This window comes from Ahaetulla prasina, chromosome 13 (genome assembly GCF_028640845.1).
Source record: "Ahaetulla prasina isolate Xishuangbanna chromosome 13, ASM2864084v1, whole genome shotgun sequence".
Taxonomy (NCBI): domain Eukaryota; kingdom Metazoa; phylum Chordata; class Lepidosauria; order Squamata; family Colubridae; genus Ahaetulla; species Ahaetulla prasina.
Genome location: NC_080551.1, coordinates 714,377 through 740,785, shown reverse-complemented (window position 1 = coordinate 740,785; position 26,409 = coordinate 714,377). Strand labels below are relative to the sequence as shown.

Sequence of the window (26,409 nt, the reverse complement as noted above, 5' to 3'; positions counted from 1 at the left end):
GGAGGGGACTGTATTCCCCCCACCCCTATGTCTGCTGCCCAAGCTAGGTTAAGACTTCTATTAGATTTCAGGCAGAGAAGTACATCAGATGTATCAGAATTGATTGACTTCAGAAATTTTTTTAAAGAAAAGCTTAGAGTTTCAAAATGTATTCAAAATATATTCCCAGAAAAAACAGCTTTGTACATGCTGACTGCAACAAGCCTTTTCTCTTCTATGGAAAAATGGTTAACTCTGTTGTAGGAGCAGCCCTTGATATTTAGAGTAACTTTATCTTAAAACAGATCTGACACAGAAATTACTTCAAATTGGGAACCATTGCTAGATTTTATTAGCTTTCTTAAATTAGAATAGTATGGACAGATTTTATTGTTCTCTGACTCATACTTTGCTGACCATGATTTCTGGTCTTTATTCTTTGCTTAGAGCTCAGTAGTGACTTTCAAGTTTTTAAAATATAATATATGCAGTTATGTAAAACCAACTGTTGATATACTGGTATACTAATTTCTACAATATTTGTAAACTACAATATTTGTAAATATTTGTTTATCCATTTGTATACTACTCTTTTATCATAGAAAGGTTTCTATGCCTTTCCTGTTTTCATATTTTCTCTAAAATGTCTAGTAAAAATAAAGAGAAATGCATGCCTTTGCATTTTTCACCACAATACAGTATATGCCACCAATTATTATTATTATTTATTATTTATTAAATTTTTATGAATCTGCCCCCATTAATAAAGCTCTCCCTCCCCAGGGAAAAGCAGCACCCCCCAGCAGAAGGAGCTCCATACCTGGCCTCTCCAGTCTGGGATTCCATCTGGTTGACCCATGACTTGTAGATGTCCACTGGGTCCGTTTTGATATTGAGGGACTTGTCCTCCATGATCTCTTTGACCACTGGGGCCAGGATCTGCCTCAAGGCATTCTGCCCACGAGCACCACGGTTGAAGCTCACCACCATCTTTATGACCGTGGGATTTCCGGTCACGATCTCGTGTAGCTGATCCACCTTTGATCTGGAAAAGGGCAAAAGCATCTTTGTTGGACCTCAGAGGCCTTTTAAGGTCACCCTGGAAGATGTGAGCCTCATGTCAGCTGCTTCCCTTATTTGTTCTCATGAATGGCCTGAGGAACTTTGGGATAAGTGTCAGCCTTTGACCGCAAGGTTTCCATAAACTGATGGCAGGGTTACATCCTCTCTGTGTTGCTAACAGATTCCATCATCAGGATTTAGCCATTTAAATCACCAAGCTGGAACTATACGACGATCTAAAACCTATAAGAACAGAGCTGCTTATGCTCTGCAGCTATACAAGAGTTGTGGAGCAATGCTCACTCACACATTCACACTATTCTAAAAAATTGTTCTAAGAGGAGTACTATCAACACACTTAAGAAAAGTCACCCTCATGAGATGCAGAAGAGCGAAGGCAATCTCCAAGAGTCAATAAATTGGCAACCAAGACAAGAAGCAGGGTAAAGTTAGCCCTTGTTAGCACAGGGGCTCTGCCTTCTGGACCAACAATTTAGCCTACAGGAATGACGGCCTCAAATTCAGTCAGAGGGCAGTTCCAGTTTCTGGAAGTAATGCTCTGTTCTGATGCTGGAAAAATCAGCTGAAGCCTTTGTATTAAGCTGTCCTTTTGAGCAGAATCCTGTTCTAGAGATAACATTCACACCACATGACCGTCTATGCTCTGGATTGATGACTTGGGCAGAGTTGGTAGCCTGGTTTGGCCTTATAGACGAAATTCAGATTCTGTGGCTTGTATGACTCTTGGACCACATTTTCTGTCCAGCCAGTACATACACGCGATAAAATACATCTGCCCCAATTCTGCTCAGCCCAGCGGCCTAGACAGGGAAATACAGCAGCTCTTTCCACATGTGGCTATCATCAAGTTGTTCACGCCAGAGTAAAAATAGACAAAAGCTAAATTAAAACCTCAAATCCACCTACTTTATTTCTTCTTGGAGTGCAGTCTTAAAGAGGCGCAGCAGTAGGTATTCTTCTCTTTGATTAGATGCATAGTTGTAGAGTGTGAAAATCACAGAGTCCATGAACTTTGTAGATTTGTTCTGTGGCATTTGGAAAATCAATTTTGCCAGGTATGTTGGGTTTGTCTGCAGGAAAATAGAAAGAAGACATGGGGGAGATGCACTGGGAATGAAGCAGCTCAATGAACTCCAATGGGCCTTCTTTGTCTTACCTGCAGCAAATAGAAGAGATGCTGATAGGCTTCCAACTTTTCTCTCTTCTCCTTGCTCAAAGCCTTTAAGCCCCCCCTTTGCTTGTTCAGCATCATCATGTCAGATAACTGTTCTTTGTTCTTTTTAGTGAGCTTCTTACTGTGAGACACAACTTCCTGTAGAAGATCAGAGGATGGAACAATTCAAGACCTGACTACTCTTTGAGATTGGATATTGCTTAATTGTGGAAAGTTGGCTGTCAGCAAGTAACCTAACTTCCTATGGTTGTCATGTTCACTATGCAAAATTCCTCCAAAGTTTAGGACACTCAGACCAGGGGTGAAATCCAGCAGGTTCTGGAGAACCGGTAGTGGAAATTTTGAGTAGTTTGGAGAACCGGCAAATACCACCTCTGGCTGCTCCCAGAGTGGGGTGGAAATGGAGATTTTGCAGTATCTTTCCCCTGCCATGCCCACCAAGCCATGCCCACAGAACCGGTAGTAAAAAAAATTGAATTTCACCACTGACTCAGACGCCGGGAATATGGATCTAAGGAGGCAGGAGAGACAATTCTATCCTTAAGCACTTCAAGACACTTTTTCTAAAATGTGCTACCGTATTTTTCAGAATATAAGACACTCTGTGCTATAAGACGCACCTACCTTTTTTGGGGAGGAAAATGAAGCAAAAATCTGCCTCTGCCCCCCAGAATCCATCAGGTATTCATCTGGCCCATTCGCCGCAGCCTGTTTGGCGCTGCTGTGGCCCATTCACTGCGGCCTGTTTGCTGCCACCCATTCACTGCCGGTGTGGCTCATTCACTGCCTCTGCAGTCTATTTGCTGTGGCCCATTCACTACCACCACGGCCCATTCACCACCGCTGCTGTGGCCCATTCTAGAACAGCTGATTGGCACCGCACTAATACCCCTCTCCCCTGCTGCAACATTTACTGTGTAAGACACACCAAAATTTTCAGGGGGCGGGAAGTGCATCTTATACTCCAAAAAATACAGTAACTGTCAACAAATAAAGTCCGTCTTAGTTATATTTGTATAAAAAATTGGCAATATTACAGGTCTTTCCAATCACTCTCTGAGAGTATGTGTAGAATACCTGCAATGTGATCTTATTTTTCACCAGCAATCCAATTTTGATATCCATGAGGTTGAGGTCATTCTCCAGCTGCTGATTGGAGCGAATCAGCGTCACAACCTCCTCACGCAACTTCATCCAGTCTAGTTCCTCTTGAAAATCTTGATCACTTTGATCCAGCAAGTGAACAAACTTTCGGACTACAGCCATGGGGGGTTCTTCAGCACTTACTGTAGAATAAAAAGAGTGAAAAACGGTCCATCTGATATCTTGTTGACGGAAAAGGCAAACCTTTATATATCTTGCTTTTGCAGATCCAGAAGCATTACATAGCAAGTCATGGGTTGTTGACCACCCTCTAGCACAGAACCCTCTAGCTTCATCCTCCTCCTTCTCCTGCTCACACTATTCACTCCCTATGCTGATAAAAATAACGGAAGGGAAGAAAGGCGGGAACATCTTGCTAATCTTTGGAACAACCTTTATATTTCGTGGTTCAGAGAGAGGATAGGCACAGAGTAGTACATGGAATGTTTCTGTACAGCTCTATGGCCCTCCCCCCAACTCTAGCATTCTGAGAGACCCCAGCTTTACCAACACCTATCTGTCTGCCCACTTTGAGGCCCCCTTTGCTATATATCCCCGCATCCTTACTATACACATTTTTCTTCTATACTCATCCACCAGGGTTAATTGTGAGGATCTTGATTCCTCTTTTCCGGTGATTTTGCTCCAGATCACCAGCACTAGCCTTAGTGTACAACACCAGGGAAAGTCACATTTTCAATTACAGTAACAATTTTAAGATGTGGCCCAGGATATAATTCTATGGGCACACCTTCTGCAGTACTTACTTAGAGTTTTGTAGTCGTCACGAGCTTTATTAGCACGAATAAAGGCCTGAATTTTCACAATGTCATTGATCTAGGCAGAAAGCAGAGGGCAGAGAGTTTGCATCCTAGTACACTACTATTTATAAGGCATCAATGCATTTGTGTAGGCAAAATGACTCTTACATGATCCCGGAAGAATTGTAAGCGATCTCTGTACTGTTTTCGGGCCTGATACATCCTAGTCATTGCTTGAATCTACAGAAATAAGAAAACAAAATCACCAGATTCAGGAAGAAGAAGAATACCAAAGCTCAGTAGCTATGGAAGAGTTTGTCACTTAGCAGAACACCAGAATCGGAAAGGATCATGGAACCCAACTTGGGGGACTTGAATTTCTGGCAAAACAAGTGCTGGAACACGGTGCCTCAAGGCTTCCCCCTGGAAATATTTGCCTGCTAACTAAAATGTTTTACATTTATACGTATATATATTTCCTATTTCTTAACCAACCTTCTCCTTCATTTAATTTATGACTGCAATGATCTTGAACATTTAATAGAATAGAATAGAATAGAATAGAATAGAATTTTTTATTGGCCAAGTGTGATTGGACACACAAGGAATTTGTCTTGGTGCATATGCTCTCAGTGTACATAAAAGAAAAGATACGTTCATCAAGGTACAACATTTACAACACAATTGATGATCAATATATCAATATAAATCATAAGGATTGCCAGCAACAAGTTATAGTCATACAGTCATCAGTGGAAAGAGATTGGTGATGGGAACTATGAAACGATTAATAGTAGTGCAACTTTGTGTCAGCTTTGGAAGCCATACAAGGCCGGAGGCTTCCGTGCTGCTGCTTTCCCATGTGGGGGAAAGTAGGAGGGGGGTATTGGTAGAGGGGCCCATGAGACATAATGACATTCTTCCTGCCGGTCAAGGTCAGGCCGAGCCTGCATCTGGAGAAGGAGTGGCCGGAGTGATGTCTCGAGATGGGACGGCTGGCGACTGAGCATGTGACCGGCAGAGGGGTCAAGGGGGGGGGGTTTCGAGTTTGTCTTACTGAGGAAAAACCCGGATCCCCAGATTCGGAGTTTCCCTAGTTGTGCCAGTTTACCTATGCTAGTAAAAGAAGTTTGAAAGATGTTTGGAGTCTTTTCTGCAGGAGGGGTTTTCTGGAACGCTGCAACTATGAACATGTGAGATGCTAAACCTGTTTGACCACAAATGGGCTTGTTTTCTATACCCAAAGAAAAAAATATGCCGTGGCTTAAGATCTGCATTTGATCCTGTCAGGTCCACCATTGTGTCCTGCCACTCTTTGGATGGAAGGGAGGAGACTGACATTTCTCGCATGTTTTCGCTTTTGCTGTACGCTTGGGAATTAAGGAGGGGGACTGTCCTCACAGACTCCCTCCCAGTCGGTTCCAGCCCTGTTCCAAGGCCATCGTGCCTGAGAGTGACCTGTTATCTGCCTAGCAACTCAGTGTTCCCAAAACCTCCTTGATGCATCACATTGGCTGCCTGTGGATTGGTCAGGGGGGTTGGGTTTGAGGAAATGGAAGAATTGCTTTGTGCTTTGTGCGGGGCCTTCAGATTCCACCTGACTTTACTGCAACCACTTTCTCTCAGTAAAAGTTCTTTTGATTCAACTCAACGGAGTCAAGAGTTTTGCTTTCCTGAGCAACCAGCTGGGGCAGGTCCTTACAGATCCTCTCAAGGCAGTTCAGAACGAGGCTGAAGCCCCAAACATCGCTAACCCAGGAGAGAGAAAGCGCCACAAAAGGCACTCTGAAGCTTTAACCCTTGGGTTTATCTGAAGAGACCGAGACATTCTGTTCCACAACTTGGCCAGAAAGAGTTACCTTCACTGCTTCTCCTGTGTGAGTCTGCAGATACTTCAAACGATCTTGGTATGCTTTCCGCTGCTTGTAGCCACGCCACTGAGACTAAAACAGAATAAAGTGTTAGAGTTCCCAGATGATCTAGCATGAACTCCTCCCAACATCAGTGATCTGCTGGACTGATTCACTATTTGTGTCCTCAAACTAAACCAGCTGAGTACTCATCCTCTCATCCCATCTGCTATCCTTCTTAACAGTCAGGTCAACCCAAGACAAGGCTAATGAGCTATCCTGGTTCTGTCCAAGACAGAGATAAGAAATACTATCTAAAAAAAATAGCATTCAAAACTTCTGGGTGGGGAAAATAGTTAATTTGATGTGCCTCTGATGATCAGAAAAAACACTGAGGCGGAGACTGGTGATAGGTCAGTGAGCCCAGATCAGCTTCTCTGATAAAGGAGAAGCAAAGGATTGCCCCATATAGTCCAGAAGGCTGCTCCTTGTGAGGAAATACAGGAGAGAACCTGTGGGCAACTGCAGATGTAGAGCCAGAAGCTAAAGGAGAAATATCAAGCTCTCATCTTCAGGCAGAACCTCTATGAAGGACACTTGGCTCAATCCAAGTTCCACTTTTTGAAGTACATTTGGATGCAAATACTATGACAGCTACAGAGACCTTCCAAACAGCAGAATAACTAGACCTCCTCAGTTAGTAAAATTATCAACAGAGACTTGATTACACTTGAAGGGAAAGTGGAAGAGAGAGATTTGTAACTTTGAAGAAGAAAAAAATGAATAGGTAAATCAAATCTCTGGAGAGGTTAAATTAAGGAAAAAGTAGACATTTTAGACATTGAGATAGAAACATTAAGCCAAGAGATGGAAAAAGACTTAGATAATGTGGTGTTACTGGAACTAAGAGATAAGGAATTTTGTCTGAGATTGGCAACAGTTCCAGAACAACCTGATGAATATATCAGAGAGACAGTGGTTAAAACATTATCAAAACATTTGAGGTGGTAAGAAAATATGGAGGCAGCAGTGGACAAGGTGTACAGAATTAATACAAGATATACAAATTAAGAAACGTATGAAGAGTTACAGTTGTGCTCATAAGTTTATATACCCTGGCAGAATTTATGATTTCCTGGCCATTTTTCAGAGAATATGAATGATAACACGAAAACCTCTCTTGTCTACGAATCCTGGGATCTAACCAGGACTGATTATCCACAGCTGGGTCTGGAAGCGTTTCCTGGGCGGGGGGAAATACAGGAAACAGAGGCCTCGTCACCTCCTCTACCTGGCCTGCCTCTGGCTCCTGGAGCTGAGCCAGAGAGGCCGGCCCTGTGGAGGGGAGCCCTGATGGCCCTTCCCCCTCACTCTCTGAATCACTTTCTGGTCTGGCCCGGGGGGGGGGGGGGCGGAGCCACAACATGAATTGTATAAAACAGGAAAGGGATATAAAAAGATACCCAAGGAATTGAGAATGCCAATCAGCAGTGTTCAAACTCTAATCAAGAAGTGGAAAACGAGAAGTTCTGTTGAAACCAAACCACGGTCAGGTAGACCAACTAAACTTTCAGCCACAACTGCCAGGAAAATTGTTCGGGATGCAAAGGAAAACCCACAAATAACTTCAGGTGAAATACAGGACTCTCTGAAAACATGTGGTGTGGCTGTTGCAAGATGCATAATAAGGAAGTGGATCGCTCATGTTTTAGGGATGTGTGAGCTACAAAGGCACAGGAAATTTGGTCAGAATTGATGGCACAATGAATGCAGTATGTTATCAAAAGATATGGAAGGACAACTTGCATTCATCAGCCCAGAACCTGCACATGGGACATACTTGGGCATTCCAACATGACAATGATCCTAAGCACAAGGCCAAGTCAACCTGTCATTGGCTAAAGCTGAATAAAGTGAAAGTTCTGGAGTGGCCATCTCAGTTTCCTGACCTCAATATCATTGAGCCACTCTGGGGAGATCTCAGATGTGCAGTTCATGCAAGACAGCACAAGAATTTACAGGACCTGGAGGCTTTTTGCCAAGAAGAATGGGCAGCTTTACTATCTGAGAAGATAAAGAGCCTCATCCACACTTACTACTTCAAGCTGTCATTGATGTTAAAGGAGGCAATATACCGTATTAAGAACTGGGGTATGTAAACTTGTGATCAGGGTCATTTAGGTAGTTTCTGTTGTCGTTAGGATTGAAAAAGAGTAAACACAGTTGATTGATAATAAATGGTGTCAGCCAAACACTAACCATGAGTGAAAATAAGGTTTTCGTGTTATCATTCATTTTCTCTGAAAAATGGCCAAGAAATCATAAATTCTGCCAGGGTATGTAAACCTATGAGCACAACTGTACGTGTGTGCTTTTTCAGGAAAAAACAAGAGATCAAGTTTTGCAACAATATTTTAAACAAGATAAAAACAGATATTACTCAAGGAAATATATATTAGAATACTGCATAAGCAAAAAGAATATACTTTTTTGATTGCCAAGCTTAAACAAAAAAAGATTCTGTTTTGCTGGGATGAACTGGAAGGAGCAACTTTAACCTTTAAGCAGTAGTTTGAGTTGATTTTCTCCAAAAGGTGTGAGAGGATCAAAAGGAGCAATGCAACAAATACAACAGGGACTTGAAGAAGAGACTGCTATGTTGGGTGCTATAAGTGTAGACTTTTCCAAGTTTATAAAATAAATAAGGAGTTTAAATATCTAACAAGGAATATAAATGGGGCAAGAGCCCCCCCAGAAAGAAAGAAGGTACTTCAATACTTGAAAAACAAAGAAGAAAAACTTTGTCAAAAGATTTAAATCACATCAACAGTGATTTCATAGTGATTATTGATTATGTGCCATCAAATCAGTGTTGACTCAGTGATCACACAGAAAAAAGTTTCTCCATGACAATTTATCCCTCCTCAAAGTCCTTCAGGTCTTCTGACTGTGCACCCATTGTCAATGTAACGGAGTCCACTCATCTGTTGGTCATCCTCTTCTTCACCTTCCTTCTCCCTTTCCCAATATTAGAAGCAGGTCTTTGTGTACCATGCCCAAAATAGGCAATCTGAGCCTGAACATTTGTGCCTCAAATGAGAATTCTGGGTTGATTTATTCAACGATCCATTTATTTTTTTTCCTGGTTGTCCATGGTACTCTTAAAAACAAAGTTTAAAATCATCAATGCTCTTTATTATTCCTGCTTCATTACGACATATAGATGGGGATTCCAAGCAGGCCTTCTTGAAATGTTATGGATGGGCAGATTCAATCTTAGCAAGTGGTATTTGATGCAATCCAATGGTATGCTTTGTAGATCAACATCAGCACTCTGAATAAACAAGGTGGAGTCTTCTCTCAAACATAATCATTGCATTTTCAAGCAGCCTCAGCAGTGGTCTCCTCTCCAAAGCCAGCCTCAAATTTGCTGTATAATCCAACGGAATAGTGATCAAAATGTTAAATTACTGTCACCAAGGTATCTGGTCCAGGATAGTGTTATAAGATGAAGCTAATCAACAACAGCCTTCCCCCAGGCTCAGCCCTGGCCTAAACATAAGTATAGGACTCCTTTGGACACCACATCCAGAGTATCTTCTGGTGTTGAACTTTCTGGATTTTTACGAAAAACAACTTGATATTTATGCAGACTAAGTAACATGCTCTGTCTTTTGTCGGTTACAATTACTATTTGTCCTCTTCGCTGAGCAGCTGATATCATGATTCTTTTCTTATTTTGAAGAACCCATAACCTTTTTGTTATTTTCTGTACTTTTTACAAATCTCAGATCATTTTAAGCTTTGATATCATTTCTACATTCCAGGCTACCTAAGTGTTGTCTTAGTGACCTATGGAAAAACAAGTAAAAGAATGGAGGATAATAGAAAAAGCAACATTGTCCATTACTCAGGCTCAAAATGACCTAAACTGAGTGATGTGGCTATTCAAATTGCCCAAATCTGGGAATTTTCTGTCATTACTCCTGGATAGGTTGTACTTCCCGTTAGCAGTGCTGTGCAATTTAAGGGTTCTCCTGGACTGACAGCTCCTGGTTGAAAAGCAGATGGCAGTCTGGTCAAAAGGGTCTTTGCAAGTTCCGTCTAATACACCAGTTGCAACCTTTCCTGCACAGTTCGTCACACCCGCTCTCATGGCTCAACTACTGCAGTATGCTGTCTCTGGGGTGCCTCTTTAAGCAATCCAGAATGTGGAGAAATAAGCAGTGATGCGCTTGCCTTGGTATCTACACACAACACCACTGTTCTGCGAGGGGGACTGGTGTCCAGTGGGCTTCTGGTGCGACTCAAGAAGCTGCTTATTACACATACAGCCCTGCATGGCATTGGTGTAGTGCCAGCTATTTGAGGAACCATCAAGCTTCTGCCCATCCTTTATGATTCATCCAACATAAACATGTTCCATAAGGTCCTCTTCATTAAACATTGTCACTGTACTTGTGTTGGCTAATTCTGGGGGGGCTAATGTCTGGGGGTCATGTTAGTCTTATTGTTATGAGCTATCCAGAATCCTGCAGCATCAAAATAAATGAATCCTTGACAGGTCATCTAGACAAGACCATTGAGTCAGAAACTAAAACTCTTCCATTAACATCATTTTCCTAGACAGACATTCACTTGTAGTTTCACAATCATTTTCTCACAATTTTCTTCTTTTCCTTCCCATTCTTTGCCAATAGAAAAGAAGGATAAAAGTTTCTTGGAACTGAGCTGAATAAATTTTGAAGTTCTAGGAAAGGAAAAAGCATCTGATACACAGAGAGTGGTAGAGAGGGCTGGACTCTGCTACAAGCAGATGTATATAGAGCCGGACAACGTACCCAAACAAGAACGGTTCCAGGTCAAGCTGGTAGGAAGTGTCCAGTGCAATCAGGAGGATTTTGGTAAGTCAGAAAAATGAACAGAAATAGGGACAAATGCAGAGTTGTACATTTGGGAAGACAAATCAGGCACAAATATTGGATGTGGGGGACAATTACACTAGGCAACAATATATGCAAAAAGAATCTGGATATCTTAGTGAATCACAAGCTGAACATGAGCAAAAGTTTGGTGCATCCTTAAAACAAGGCAAAGACAACCCTGGGCTACATCACCAGATGTATAGCACTCGCATCAAGAGAAATTGTAGTTCCTCTCTGTTTTGACCACATTTCAGGAAGAATACCTCTGATAAATTTGGGGGTACCGAGGATAGCAGCCCAGATGACAAAGAGCTTGGAAGGAAAAAATGTAGGAAGAAATACTGGAAGCAGTGGCTAGGTTGATTCTGAAAAAGATAATTCTGTGGGGAGGTACGCTAACTACCTTTGAGTACCTGAAGGATGGAAGACAGAACAGACTGCTTTTGAGTTGCTCTAGAAAACAGGGCAACAAACAATGGACTTAAATTCAAGGCAGCAGAGTTCAAAGCAGGGATGAAATGCTCCCGGTTCGACAATCCAGTAATGATGGCAGCTGGTGGTTCGGAGAACCCCACCCAATCGCTCGGTTGGCCAGTTGCTACTTCTTTTTAAAAATGCTTTTAAAAGGTTAAAAAAAGGCTCTGACGATTACAGCTGAACCGCATGATCATCAGAGGGTTTTTTTTAACTTTTAAAATGCTTTTAAAAGTAAAAAAAAAGATCATGCGCCACTGCTGACCACCCCCCCACACACTGTTCTACTTAACTCATGCCTCCTGTTGGTATGCAGTGCACATGCATGCATGCGCACCTTGCATTTGGTGCATGATGCGCACTGCGCAGCCAGCGAACCAGTACTAAACTGGTTCAGATTTCACCACTGGTTCAAAGTGTCCTAATGGAAAAGCGGTTCCACAATGGCACAGACTCCCTTGGGAGGTCGTGGGCTCTCTTTTACCGATGTGTTTCAATGAAGGTTGAAACCTTCTAGGGCTGCTGTAGTTTCCTACCTGGCTTGGAGTTGGGATCCTCTCCAATTATCACTCCCCCTTCCCTCCTCTGCCCCGGGTCATCCTTCACAGGTATTTCCTTACCAGATTTCTCAATGCCTTCAACAATAGCAGACTTTCTAATGTATTGCCTTCATTGTAAAAATTCTTTAAAAATCAGGGAGATATTCAGAAAAGTATCTGCCTTGAACATCGCCCATGTTTAACCGTATAGTGCAGTCAAACATCAGGAAGTGTTTTAAATTATGTCACAAAATGTTTTGATAATTTTTGTTATAAAATGTGTTATAAAATTTCCCTAATTTCAATTCCATGTGAGTCATGGGTCACAGACTTTGGGTGTGTTCCAGCTGATGCTATTGATAACAAATGGAAAAAAAGGGAGAGATTGGACATATCTGCAGAGCACAACCATATTCCAAATCTTGCTGTACATTTCATCTCCTTAATATTATTTTGTCCTTCTTTTCAGCTCATCGGATATGGATCCCCATACCTGGATGCAGGTGATGGCAGGGACTTGTTTTTTCAAGAAATGCATTCTGGCCTTGAACTCCTGGCGAACTAGGTAGCCTCGGCAGCGAGCCTGTAGCTTGGTGATCAGGTTCTCATTGGCCAACCAGAGCTGCTCCCGGTTGTATACTGCCGTAACTGCTGAGATGGCACTCTGCCAAAAGGAAACACAAAGCAGGTGCTGCATAAGACAGGAACAGAGGTACCTTTCCCCAACAATAACATATAGAATCAGATTTGGAGCGAAATAGTTGGCAAGGGCTTGCTAATTTCAAATTTAGGGATTAGCACCCACTCAATGTCCGTCCCCCAAATTACCGAAAGACAGGCATGTGGAATTACCTATTTTGAAAGTCAACACTACTGTGAAATGGAAAAAAAAATATACCAAATTCCTCAATAAATGTAATATTTATGTCCCTTTGTTCTTCCTACTGCTGCATATCAATTATTCAGTTTAAACTATGCATCTATTTAACCATACAACCAATTTCTTATTCCTATTTTAGGGATTTTAGTAACATTTTAGTAACATCTTATAAATGAGCTGTAGATGTTCTGAATATTGTTTTAGTAGCTTTTCAGATTCAATCAATCCCTGAATGTTCCACTTCATTTCTCTAATTCATTTTGTATTATATTATAAAATAAATAATTCAAAATGACTTACAAAAAACAAGGGGGAGCAATTCAAATATTACTTCAAATATTGGAACCAATAAGACATTTTGACCACTCCTAGGAGAGAGTCAAAGATGAAATGTTTGTAAGGTTAATTCTTACACTCTGAAAGAAGTATTACTCCACCAACCTAATTGTTCATACGTTCATCTTTGTGGACATAAATATTTAATATTGAAGCAAGATGCAATAGGTTTTGACTTATTCTACTACATTTAGCCCATACTTTTAGAATGGTGCTTATAATCAAGTATTTTCTTATACACTGAACACTTCTATTTATGACCAAATACATTTGTGCAAGCCAAGATGGTTCTAACATTAGGATAATTGTGCCAGGCAAGAAAGAATTCCTAATCTATTCCCTCATTCTTTGGTACACAACAGATCTTGGCCCAGGAGGGCTGCTGAAAACCAAAGGGCATCATACCTGGATCTCCTCCCGAGAGAGCTGTACACTGTTCTGCACAAATCCCTGGGGCTCCTCCCAGACTCCATCCTGGCTTTGGAGGTTGTGGTAGTAATGGTACCCGCCTTTCACCCAGTGTTTCACCCAATTACTGTTGTTGTTTCCTAGAAGGAACGGAAAACTTTACTGTTGTTGAGTTCACTCTTACAACACAACTCAAATTTCTATCCCTTCATCTAAACCATTTATGAAGATGTTGAAGATTACTGGACTAAGACAGAACTTTGAGGTATCCACTGCTCATTTTCCTCCATGTAGATGGGTTCTATTGAGGACTTCACGCTGAGTGTGGTTTGTCAGCCAGTTCCATCTGGTGGTTATGCTGTGTAACCCAAATTTTTCTATCTTACCAAATAGGTTATGGTCCACTGTGCCTCAGATATCTGGGTGTGAATCCCTCTACGTGAAGTGGGGTCGTAGGACTCAGGTGGGCTTGTTGATCACGTACCTGGCTCCTTGCTGCGTGACAACAGCCCTGCCCGAGCTGCTGGAACTGCTGGCCGGGCTGGCAGTTGAAACCCCTAGACTGTTGGTCATGGGGGATTTCAATCTGCCATCAACTGGCATGGCTTCTTTGGCGGCTCGGGAGTTCATGGCTTCCATGACGGCCATGGACCTGACTCAATTAGTTGACCGCCCTACCCACGTTGGGGGTGGCACCCTAGATTTGATTTTTATCTCTGGCCAGTGGTTGAATGATCTGATTTTAAGGGATTTAGTTGTTGAACCTTTGTCATGGTCAGATCATTCTCTCCTTCGTCTAGACTTTCTGACCGCCACCCACCACCGCAGGGAGACGAAACCAATTCGTTGGTTCCGTCCCAGGTGCCTGATGGACCCGGAGAGGTTCCTGATGGAGCTTGGGCCGCTTCCTGAGAATCTGGCCCACGGCACGACTGAAGAACTAGTCGCGGCCTGGGAACAGGCCGCGGCTGGAGCTTTGGACCGTGTCGTGCCTTTGCGGCCTCTGACCCGGCGCCGATCTCAACCAGCTCCTTGGTTTTCCGAGGAGCTGAGAGAGATGAAACGCCGGAGAAGACGCCTAGAGAGTGTCTGGAGATCCAGCCGCTCCGAGGCTGACCGGACACTAGTTAGGTCCTATAGTAGGACCTACCTAGTGGCATTGAGGGAGGCGAAGCGTTCCTACGTTTCCTCCCTCATTGCGTCGGCAGATAACCGCCCGGCTGCCCTGTTTCGGGTGACCCGGTCTGTCCTTCAACAGGAGGGGCGGGGGGACCCATTACTAAGGCATGCCGAGGAGTTTAACGGTTATCTATACGACAAAATCGTTCAGCTTCGGGACGGATTGGATCAAAATTGGGTAGATCCAGGCAAGGGTACCGAGGCCCGTCTTGTTGAGGCTGTTTGGGATAGCTTTGATCCTGTGACTCCCGAGGACATGGACAGGTTGCTGGGAAGGTTGAATGCCACCACATGTTTACTGGACCCGTGTCCCTCCTGGTTGGTGCTGGCCACACAGGATGTGACACGAGGCTGGCTCCAGGGGATTCCAAATGCTTCTTTGCGGGAGGGGGTCTTTCCCGCTGCCTTGAAAGAGGCGGTGATGAGACCTCTCCTCAAGAAGCCTTCCCTGGACCCAGCTGTTTTAGGTAATTACCGTCCAGTCTCCAATCTTCGCTTTACGGCGAAGGTTGTAGAGAGTGCGGTGGCATGTCAGCTACCCCAGTACCTGAATGAAACTGTCTATCTAGACCCGTTCCAGTCCGGCTTCCGACCTGGTTATAGTACTGAGACGGCTTTGGTCGCGTTGGTGGATGATCTCTGGAGGGCCAGGGATAAGGGTTACTCCTCTGCCCTGGTCCTATTAGACCTCTCAGCGGCATTTGATACCATCGACCATGGTATCCTGCTGCGCCGGCTGGGGGGGTTGGGAGTGGGAGGCACCGTTTATCGGTGGTTCTCCTCCTACCTCTCTGACCGGATGCAGACGGTGTTGACAGGGGGGCAGAGATCGACCCCGAAGTGCCTCCTGTGTGGGGTGCCGCAGGGATCGATTCTCTCACATCTCCTGTTCAACATCTATATGAAGCCGCTGGGTGAGATCATCAGTGGTTTTGGGGTGAGGTACCAGCTGTACGCTGATGACACTCAGCTGTACTTTTCCACCCCAGGCCACCCCAACGAAGCTATCGAAGTGCTGTCCCGGTGTTTGGAAGCCATACGGCTTTGGATGGGGAGGAACAGGCTCAAGCTTAATCCCTCCAAGACGGAGTGGCTGTGGATGCTGGCACCCCGGTACAGTCAGCTGCAGATGCGGCTGTTCGTCGGGGGCGAGTCTTTGGCCCCGACGGAGAAGGTGTGCAACTTGGGCGTGCTCCTGGATGGAGGGTTGTCTTTTGAAGACGATTTGACAACCGTCTCCAGGAGAGCTTTTTATCAGGTTCGCCTGATCCGCCAGTTGCGTCCCTTCCTGGACCGGGATGCCCTATGCACGGTCACTCATGGTCTCGTTACATCTCGCCTGGACTACTGCAATGCTCTCTACATGGGGCTCCCCTTGAAGAGCACTCGGAGACTCCAGTTAGTCCAGAATGCGGCTGCGCGGGTTATTGAGGGAGCAGTATGTAGCTCCCATGTAACACCTATCCTGCGCAGACTGCACTGGCTACCTGTGGTCTTCCGGGTGCGCTTCAACGTTTTGGAGACGACCTTTAAAGCGCTCCATGGCTTAGGACCGGGATATTTATGGAACCGTCTTCTGCCGGCTTCAATCGCCCAGCGACCGGTGCGTTCTCACAAAGAGGGACTCCTTAGGGTGCCGTCAGCCAAACAATGTCGACTGGCGGCCCCCAGAGGGAGGGCCTTCTCTGTGGGGGCTCCTACCCTGTGGAACGAGCTTCCCCCTGGACTTCGACAATTGTCTAACCTTAGGACCTTTCGCCGCGAACTTAAAACCTATTTGTTTCGTCTCGCTGGACTGGCTTGGTTTTTAAAATTTTTTTAATCTGATTAATTGGGGTTTTAAATTTTTAATAATTTATAGGGGGTAATTATGTTTTAGTCTTGGCCAATTGAATGAGTTTTTTAAGGGTTGTTTTAATATTGTCTGTTTTTCTGTATTTTAACTGGCTGTTCACCGCCCTGAGTCCTTCGGGAGAAGGGCGGTCTATAAATTAAAATATTATTATTATTATTATTATTATTATTATTATTATTATTATTATTATTATTATTATTATTATTATTATTATTATTATTCTTTGTCAAATGCTTTACTGAAGTCCTAGATGCAAATGTAGCATGGAATCAAAAATGTTAAATAAAAGTTTCACACAGTAGACAATTTGAATAAGAACAGGACTATTTGGAGCCATAGAAAGACAATAAAATTGCTGTACCAACAGCTTATACCAAATTTTGGCACTGCTTCAATGGAATAAAAGTGTGCATTCCAAAAACTGAATCAGAAAGAAGATAAGTTACACGCTTGCTGAAGAACTGTACAATAAAAGTGACTAGTTACTTCAGAAAAATATAATGAAAAACGTAACACTGTACACTTGAGAGCTAACTCGGAGGAAAAACAAAAGGAAACAAAGCTGGCTTAGGACTAACTGTTGGAAGAGCTACCTAGTTCTGGGAATAAAGAAGAAAAAATTAGCAAGAGTGAGAAAAAACCAGAAAGCCAATTGGATGCTGTGCGGATTTCCCATCCAAGATGGATCAGGACTCTAAGAAGATCCCCACAGAGCAACCCTTCTTTAGTGAAAAGGAGAAGACTGCCCTTGGCCATCCACATCTGCAGAGATAACCTTGTTCTACCTCCCCATGATTTGAAAGCAGTCAATTAAGACTGCTGAAATCCAGGTCCAAGTCCATCCTGGCTTGGAAGTCCAATGGGACATTCAAGCCAAGCCAGTCTATTCCACAGGGTGATTGCTCCTTGGGGAAAAGACTGAAGGAGAACGGACATTGGCTTACCTGAATGTTTATTTTCGGAGCACTGCTCTGACATTCCACTAATGGGTTAATCTCTCATCTATTTGCTCAAGACTGAGTGTAATTTTTTTCTTTTCCATAACCACACCTCCTGCTTCCTGTGGTCTTCAGTCTTTTCACGAAGGCAGGCAGGCGTAGTCATCCAAGAATCTGTAGCATAAGGAGACAAAAGAAAGAATACCCACCCCTGCCAGGATCAGGCAGTCTACAGGGCGGGTTGGAATGTCTTCGCAGCGCTCCAAAAATGGACATTCAGGTAAGCCAATGTCCGTTTTCCATAGCGCTGCTCTGACATTCCACTAATGGGACATACCCAAGCTTACGGACTCTGGGCTGGGGTCTGACTGATCCCCTGGTCCTGGGTGGAAACGACATTTTGCAAAACTCTCCTCCCGAATGATGACTCCTCAGAGGCAAAGGTGCCCAATTTGTAATGTCTGACGAAAGATGACAATGACGACCATGTGGCCGCTCTACAAATGTCTGAAATCGATGCTTGAGTGGCCCAAGCAGCCGTGGTGTGGCAGCGCTATGGATGGGCCAAAATACATCCAGGTAAGGGTTTGGCCTTGAGCTCATATGCTTTAGCAATACAAGCCTTCAGCCACTTGCCCACCTTAGCAGATGAAACTTTCCGACCCATAGATGAAGTGAAAGGATACAAACAAGGCTTCAGTCCAACGAAAAGAAGCCATTCTCCTGATATACCTGAGAGCCCTGCAAACGTCTAATGTGTGCCATCTGACTTCCATCGGATGCTGTGGATCTGGACAGAAATCAGGAAGAATAAGCTCCTGCACCCAGTGAAACCAAGAATTCACCTTAGGCAAAAAGGCCGGGTCCATTCATAAAACCACTCTGTTAGTATGGAAAATACAGAGGTCCTTCTCGTATTGATAAGGCTGCCAGTTCCAATATTCATCTAGCTGATGTAATTGCTATAAGAAAGGCAACCTTGAGAGTTAGAAAACGGAGGCTGATGGAACCCAGTGGCTCAAATGGAGAAGACGTGGGGGCTTGGATGACCAAAGACAAATCCCACATAGAGTAACAATGCACCACAGGAGGGCTGAGATTGGCAGCTTCTTGGAGAACACAACGAACCCTCGTATGTTGAGATAGGGACCGATGAGAATCACAGGTAAGTACTGTCGATAAGTCAGCCACCTGTCGACGTAAGGTGGCCAGCGCCAAACCTTTGTCCAATCCCACCTGCAGAAACTTCAACACATCTGGAATTGAAGCTGACGTAGGATTTACATGTACCTTAGCACACCACCGACAAAAGGATCAGCAGGAAGCGTCATAAATCCTGTTCGTAGATCCCTGTCTGGATGCCTCCATCGTGTTATCACCTTGTCAGAAAGGTTGGCCTTGGTCAGAAGGACCTGTTCAAGTGCCAAACGGTTAAATGGAGCCATTGGGACTCTGGATGGGAGATGGCTACTTGGCTGAGAGAAATCCTGTCTTGCGGAATCCTCCAGGGAGGGGACACAGAGAGGCTGACCAGATCTGTGAACCAAGACCGGCAAGGCCAATGAGGAGCGACGAGAAGAAGTTCCGCTCATTCTGTCAACAGCTTGCAAAGCACCTTTGGGATGAGTGGTATGGGCAGGAACGTGTACAGAAGTCCCTGTGGCCAGTGACACCAAAGAACATTGTAATTCTCTGCTCCTGGAACCTGAAACCTGGAAAAGTATCTCGGTAGCTGTGCATTCCCCGGACTGGGGAAGAGGTCGAGTATGGGAACTCTGAACCAGTGACACAACTCCTGGAACAACAGAGGGTGTAACCGCCACTCGATCAGGTCCAGGCGCTCTCTGCTCAGCCAGTCTGCCTTGACATTGGAAACTCCGGATATGTGTTCCACTTTGACTGATAGTGGATGCTTCTCTGCCCAATGCATCAGCCGTTTCGACAAAGTCTCATTCGTCATTTTCAGGCTTCAGCTTCGTGCTTCTGGGAGCAATGTGTGATTGCAGCTGTTTCTTCCTTTTTAACTGCTAGTGGGGGTTTGAACTGATTGGGTGGGAGCTTGGCTGTGCTCTGATTGGCTGGGTTTTTTTTGTGCTCTGATTGGCTGGGGGTGTGTCCTGTTTGGGTGGGGGCTTGGTTGTGCTCAGATTAGTCTGAGTTGCAGGGGGATTTGAGCTGGTGAGCTGCATTGCTGTTGTTTGGCTTCGTGGTTGTAGTCGTGCTACATCTTCATAGTGGGTGTCAGTCTGCTGCATGTATGGATTGGAGGGGTTTGAAAAGGCTAATGTTGCAGCTGCGGTCTGGCTTCTGGTCCTTGGTCGTGCTTCATGATCACAACCAACCCGAGCACAACCAAGCCCCACCCAAACAGGACACACCCCCAGCCAATCAGAGCACAAAAAAACCCCATCCAATCAGAGCACAGCCAAGCTCCCACCCAATCAGTTCAAACCCCCACTAGCAGTTAAAAAGGAAGAAACAGCTGCAATCACACATTGCTCCCAGAAGCACGAAGCTGAAGCCTGAAGATGACGAATGAGACTTTGTCGAAACATCGCCAAGACACTTCCAATTTTACGCGGGAGAAATAACCCGAATAACCAAAGACCTACATACATACATATATATATATATAAATTTGCATTTATATCCCGCCCTTCTCCGAAGACTCAGGGCGGCTTACACTATGTTAAGCAATAGTCTTCATCCATTTGTATATTATATACAAAGTCAATTTATTGCCCCCAACAATCTGGGTCCTCATTTTACCTACCTTATAAAGGATGGAAGGCTGAGTCAATCTTGGGCCTGGTGGGACTTGAACCTGGCAGTAATTGCAAGCAGCTGTGTTAATAACAGTCTGAGCCACCAGAGGCCCTTTGGTGCCTTTGTGGCCATATTGTCTGTCAACACTAACACATGCTGACCTGTCACCTTGGTCTGAAAGTGACAGAGGGCTAGTCGCACTGCTCTCAATTCCAACCAATTCCAACCAATTCCAATTCCAACCAATTGATGCTGTTTGTTTGTGTTGTGCCTCGTCCACTTTCCCCGCAGCCGGGCCCGTCTTATCTGCTTCCGAACGCTGAGGAATGTCCTAGCATGCCTCCCGGCCCCAGCCCTGGCTCCATGCCCAGACAGGCCGAGGAAGAAGAAGCGCCTCCAGCCCCCAGTGCTGGCTCCATTCCCAGGCAAAAGGAGCAACTAGACCCCTCCCCTTCCCCCACAGCATGTGAGCCTGAGGAAGGTCAATTACCAACAGCTGCAGACTGGAGTGACCCTTTATTTATTTATTTATTTATTTATTATTCATATTTATATACCGCCCTATCTCCCGAAGGACTCAGGACTCCTGACTTGCTTCAGGAGAATTGATAGGCGGCGTCAATAGAAGGAAGGGAGGGGCAGGCCTGGATAAGTGCTGAGTCATGGAGCCACACCCCATGGCCTATATAAAGGATCTGCTTTCTGGCATTCTCTGAGTCAGGCAAAGTCTACCTTATCTTTCTGGTCTCCTGCCTGCCTTGAGAACTTTGCTAGGACTTTGGCAGAGCTGCAGAGGCACACCTGATTCGGATTTCCCTGACCCGGCCGTCAGCGGAGGAGTGGGACACGACAGTTTGTTCCAGTGGGGACCAGTGTCCCTGAGCCACCTATGACAGAAGGTGTGTGCCCCAACATTGGGGAAGGTTGCATCCATCATCAGAACGACTCAATCAGGTTCCTGGAACACACACCCTTGAAGCAGGGCCGCCGAAGTCCACCAGTGAAGTGAGCATCGGACTCACAATGTTACCTTCACATTGGCCTTTAAATTGCTGCGATCCGCCTTTTGGAAAGGTAGGAGGAACCATTGAAGTGGACAAGCGTGACGGCGAGCCCAGGGCACCATGGTTATACAGGAAATCATCTTCCTGAGTAGTTGGGACAGCAGAAGGAGGGAAACGGACCTGCTGGAGACCACTTGTAATGTCAATTCCTTGATGCTGCATGAACGGTTGGGTGACAGGAAGACTTGACCTTTGAGCAAGTCTATCACTGGCCCCAAGTACAGAATGAGGGTGGTTGGCTGCAAGTGGCTCTTTGGCCAATTGATGGTAAACCGTAGAATGGGAACCACTGTCACGCTGTCTTTTGCGGCCTGCGACAGTGAAGATGACAAGATTAAAATGTCGTCTAGGTAAAACAGGATGTGTGTTGGAAGCACTCGGATTGATGCAGCCACTGCCATCAGCAATTTGGTGAATGTTCATGCAGCCGCCGACAGACCAAATGTCATGGCCCGATACTGGAAATGTTGATTGGCATATGCAAAGTGGAGGAACTTGCGATGTGTCTGATGAATCAGGGCTTGTAAGTAGGCTTCTTTGAGGTCCACCGACTGTAACAGGTCCCCATGCTTTATCCAACCCAGAATAGATTTCTAGGATTGCATTTTGAACCTCCTATATACAATGAACTAATTGAGATGCTTGACATTCAAGATTCTCCTCCAGCCCCCTGAACCTTTGGGTACCAGGAAAAGGATGGAATAAAAGCCTGTCCCTTCTTGACCTTTCAGTACCGGCTCGATGGCCCTGATATCCAATGTTGAATCTTGGCCTCCGTGAGTTGGTTCTTGCCGGGCTGGTGTGAAACCAGACACTGCAGGTAGCGGCTGGGGGGAGGGGGGGGCTGGATAGGAATTCCAAGGTGAGACCATACTCCATCGTCTGAAAAATCCAAGCATCTGTTGTGGCGGATGCCCACTGATGGTGGAAATGTTGTAGATGGCTGCCAATGGGAAGTGGTGATATGGTGTCACTTGCCACGATGAAAGGGCTGTGACCCGCCCCTCGAAAGGGCTTTTTTTGTGGAACTTGGTGTCTGCTCCGATCCCGGAAAGACTGCCTGTCAAAGGGTCTGTCATAGCCTTGCTGATAGGACCGCTGGAAATAGGACCCACTGGGAAGAAGAGGAAGGCAAAACATTTCGTTTATCTTTATGTACTATGAGAACCTGTTCCAACACCTCCCCACAAAGTGCTGAACCTTTGTAAGGTGCTGAAGCCAACTTCCACTTTGACTTCAAGTCAGCCTTCCAATTGCACAGCCATAACAGCTGGTGTGATGTTAACGTTGGATGCCAAGGCTCTAGAGGCAAATTTCGCTGCATCCAAAGATGCATCTACAGAATAGTCCATTGCTGCAATCAGCTTATTGACCTTCTGGTGCAGGCCAATGTCATCCTGAGGCAGATGTTCTTGCAATTGATGAAGCCAAACCAAGGAAGGAAGCTCGGTTAAAAAATGAAGCCAACGTAGCGGCCTTAATGGCCCAAGCAGATGCTTCATGAGACTTAAGGAAAGTCAGTTCCGCTTTACGATCCTCAGGCTTAAGACCTTCCAGCATATCGCTTAACAGCAGAGCGGAAGAAATCAGAGCAGCAATTGGGACATCCAGAGACAGCAGTAGGAGAGACTCCTCAAGTTCTGGAGCCGAACAATAAACTTTCTTATCATGGCCACTAGGAGCTGACTCCACAGCCGCTGAACCATCTCAGAAAAGAGTTTCCGGGAAGGAATGAAGTCTTGTTCCTTCTTTGGAACCAGAAACAAATCATCATTAGGAGAGGCAACCTCTAACCTTGATCCTGAGGTTCCTCAAGTAGTCCCATATTGGTAGCCACTTTAGCCTTATGGAGTAAGGACTTAAAAAGCGATGGGTGGAACAGACCAAGAAAGGCTGGCCTACCAGGTCTCAGCCCTTCATCTTCCGAAAATTCCATCTCTTCTGGGTAATCCTCCCCTTGTGAAGAAACCTCACCACTAGAGGAATCGTGTTGTGAAGGGGAAGTCTGCCTGCCAGTCACAACAGGTTGAAATTGCTGAAGTGGGCTGGTTGCCAGCAAAGGCACCTGACCGGCGTGCTGAATACCTGCTGCCAGCATTTTGGACATCAGGGTATCAGAAATCAAAGGCTGGATATCCAAAGGTTGTGCAGACGAAGACCGTTCTTCTGCACGCAACCCTGCTGCAGTCGGGGTGAATGTGGCCTTAGGAACCTGACGCCCAGGCGCCAAATGACCACTATGCCCCACCTGTGGTGTGCCCTGGCTTGCCACAGGATCAGCATGCCCAACCTCAGGCAATGGCTGAGAAGACGTCCCAGGCTCAGATGTAGCTCAACGTTGGCTTGCAGCAGCAGCAGCAACAGGTTGCAATGGGAGTAACATAGATGGAGCAGCTGAGATGGCTTCTGATGTAGAAGCATGCACATGTTCTTGTTGTGTCTCGTCCGCTTTCACCGCAGCCGGGGCCTTCTTATCTGCTTCCGAACGTTGAGGAATGTCCTAGTATGCCTCCCGGCCCCAGCCCTGGCTCCATGCCCAGACAGGCTGAGGAGGAAGAAGTACCTCCAGCCCCCAGCTCTGGCTCCATGCCCAGGCAAAAGGAGCAACTAGACTCCTCCCCCTCCCCCACAGCATGTGAGCCTGAGGGAGGTCAATTACCAACAGCTGCAGACTGGAGTGACCCTCGCTTCAGAAGAATTGATAGGCGGCGGCGACAGAAGGAAGGGAGGGGCAGGCCTGGATAAGTGCTGAGTCATGGAGCCACACCCCATGGCCTATATAAAGGATCTGCTTTCTGGCATTCTCTGAGTCAGGCAAAGTCTAACATATCTTGCTGAAGTCACTTTCTGGTCTCCTGCCTGCCTTGAGAACTTTGCTAGGACTTTGGCAGAGCTGCAGAGGCACGCCTGATTAGGATTTCCCTGACCCGGCCGTCAGCGAAGGAGTGGGACACGACAGTTCTGCAATCAAAGCAGTGCATTGTGCTTTATCAAATTATTTCTCTAAGGCCTTGTGGCATCTGCCTGTATCTTTGTCTGCCCCTGCAGTCCTTTTCGCAGATCCTCCTGCCGAAGGTCTGGCTTTGGCTGACCTACTTCTGGTAGATTTAGCAGTATTTAGAACCACCCCAAGTGGCCCTATGTAGCCTAGGAGGGCTAACAGTAGATACATCAGAAGATACATCAGGTCAGAAGATACATCAGAAGCAGACACGAAAGTATATAAATCTTTCCAAACAAGTCCAGACAAATAGTTTCCTTTGAAGGAATAAGATTGTATCCAGGAAAAAAAATGATTGTACGGAAATTCCCCCAATCAGCAGACAGATAATTCCAGTTTAAATAATGACTGAACTTAATTAGTATTGTAATTAGGATCACGTTGCTCCCAGGCAAACCTGTCCTCCAAAACGCTGCTCTCAGCACCGGATACAAGCTGCAAGATCCTCAGTCCGCAGAAAGATCCACAGTAAAAAGAAATAACCAGGCAAGCAAACACAGAGATAAATAACTCCAACTTTGCTTCTCAAATTCAAATTCAGCAATCAAGCCAGTCTTTCACTTTTAAATGAAGGAAAACCCTGGCCTTCTCCGCTCTGGCAACGCCCAAAGAAGCTCCCAAAAAATGGTGAACGGCAGCAGGAAGCACCCCCCTGCGCCAAACAACTGTTCTTCGGCACGAATACACTTCTTGCGCTCACAAAAATGGCGGTTGGGAGCGAAACTTCCTTCCAAAATGCTGCAGCCAAGCCTCTGCCTTTAAATAAGCACTGAGGCAAAAATCAAGCCTCCCAAGTGCCTCTGAGCATTTGCTGGTCGTTGGGAGTTTGCACCAGCGTCCTGGTCAGTGACTCCTAAGCCACTTAATCTAACTGGAAGCTGCAATGGTGGTAGGGGCTCAGCTAACAACCCGTCGCCCCAACACACCAGCAGCTGCTTTTAAACAAATTCAACCAGGTTGGGGGAAGACGATCTGGATTTGCCAGACACACCAGACACACCACCAGCAGCAAAGGAGGTTAATTTCGCCTACCTCTATCAGATGTGCAGCTCCAGAATCCAGTAACAAATCAAAAATCAACAAATTGAAAACTACAACCAAAAATCCAAAGGAAAAATCTTTCAATAAGCAGAAATATGGGTTAATCTGGCCACTATTTGCCAGAGAACTGAGACTCAGGTCTTGATTAATAGACTGAGTGAAAAGACTGAAGACCACAGGAAGCAGGAGGCATGGTCATGGAAAAGAAAAAAATTATACTCAGTCTTGAGCAAATAGATGAGAGATTAGTGGAATGTCAGAGCAGGCTATGAAAAAAGTGCGTAAGTGTCCTGCCTTAAAACTCCTGGAGGAAAGCAGGATAGCAATTTAATAAATGAAAAAAGCCAGTCTAGAGTTAATTTGGTCGAACAGTCTGACCTGCAAACAACTCATCAGCCCATTCCCAGGTCACAAAACAGGGTGCTCTTACCAGAAGCCAGCTTTGCATTTTTTGTTGCCGTCAGTTCCTGATGATATGCCTCAGCACATTCAGGGGTCACCCCATACAGTCCAACATCAGCTGAACGCAGGAAGCTGAAAGTCCTTGCAACATCGCCCTGGTCCACTGCCTCGTTAATGGCCAAAATTCCTAAGGAAACTTGGATGAAGAAAAAAGAAAAAGAAGCTTTTCTGTGAATATGTTTCACGGAACATGTGACTTTCAATTTGAAATTCATTCACAAATTCAAAAATGTTCTCCATTCCGTGTCATGGGACCGATGCCCAGGTGCTGCCAAGTCTGGAGAGATTCAGGCAGTTCAAAGGAGTATAAAGATTTATTGTAAGCTTAAGCTCTCTACAAGAATCTGAGCTACTAACGGTCAAAAGAAATTAGCAGGAGTTAAGAAAGGTATTCCAGGTGGGCTGGACTTAGGCCTCTTGTGGACACCCAGGAACTCATGACTGATGATGTGTTTGACCCCTCCCTCAGGCTCGGAGTGGTCATCTCCTACAGGTACGCCGTTACTGGACTGCAGCCTTAGGCCGAAACCTAAGATCACTTGCTTGGGGCT

The 26,409-nt window shown here is 45.2% G+C and overlaps 1 protein-coding gene across 2 annotated transcripts in view; it reads right to left on the bottom strand.

Moving 5' to 3' along the window:
* Positions 1-26,409, bottom strand: part of IQGAP1 (IQ motif containing GTPase activating protein 1) — a 153,873-nt gene that overhangs the window by 37,985 nt on the left and 89,479 nt on the right. For both annotated transcript variants that reach the window (XM_058155983.1, XM_058155984.1), the window contains 10 exons: positions 25,827-25,994; positions 13,550-13,692; positions 12,422-12,592; positions 6,000-6,083; positions 4,309-4,380; positions 4,147-4,216; positions 3,314-3,522; positions 2,219-2,374; positions 1,969-2,132; positions 800-1,024 (listed from right to left, as the gene is read on the bottom strand). In XM_058155983.1, the coding sequence (XP_058011966.1) occupies positions 800-1,024; positions 1,969-2,132; positions 2,219-2,374; positions 3,314-3,522; positions 4,147-4,216; positions 4,309-4,380; positions 6,000-6,083; positions 12,422-12,592; positions 13,550-13,692; positions 25,827-25,994 (1,462 nt within the window). The remainder of the gene's footprint in view (positions 1-799; positions 1,025-1,968; positions 2,133-2,218; positions 2,375-3,313; positions 3,523-4,146; positions 4,217-4,308; positions 4,381-5,999; positions 6,084-12,421; positions 12,593-13,549; positions 13,693-25,826; positions 25,995-26,409) is intronic.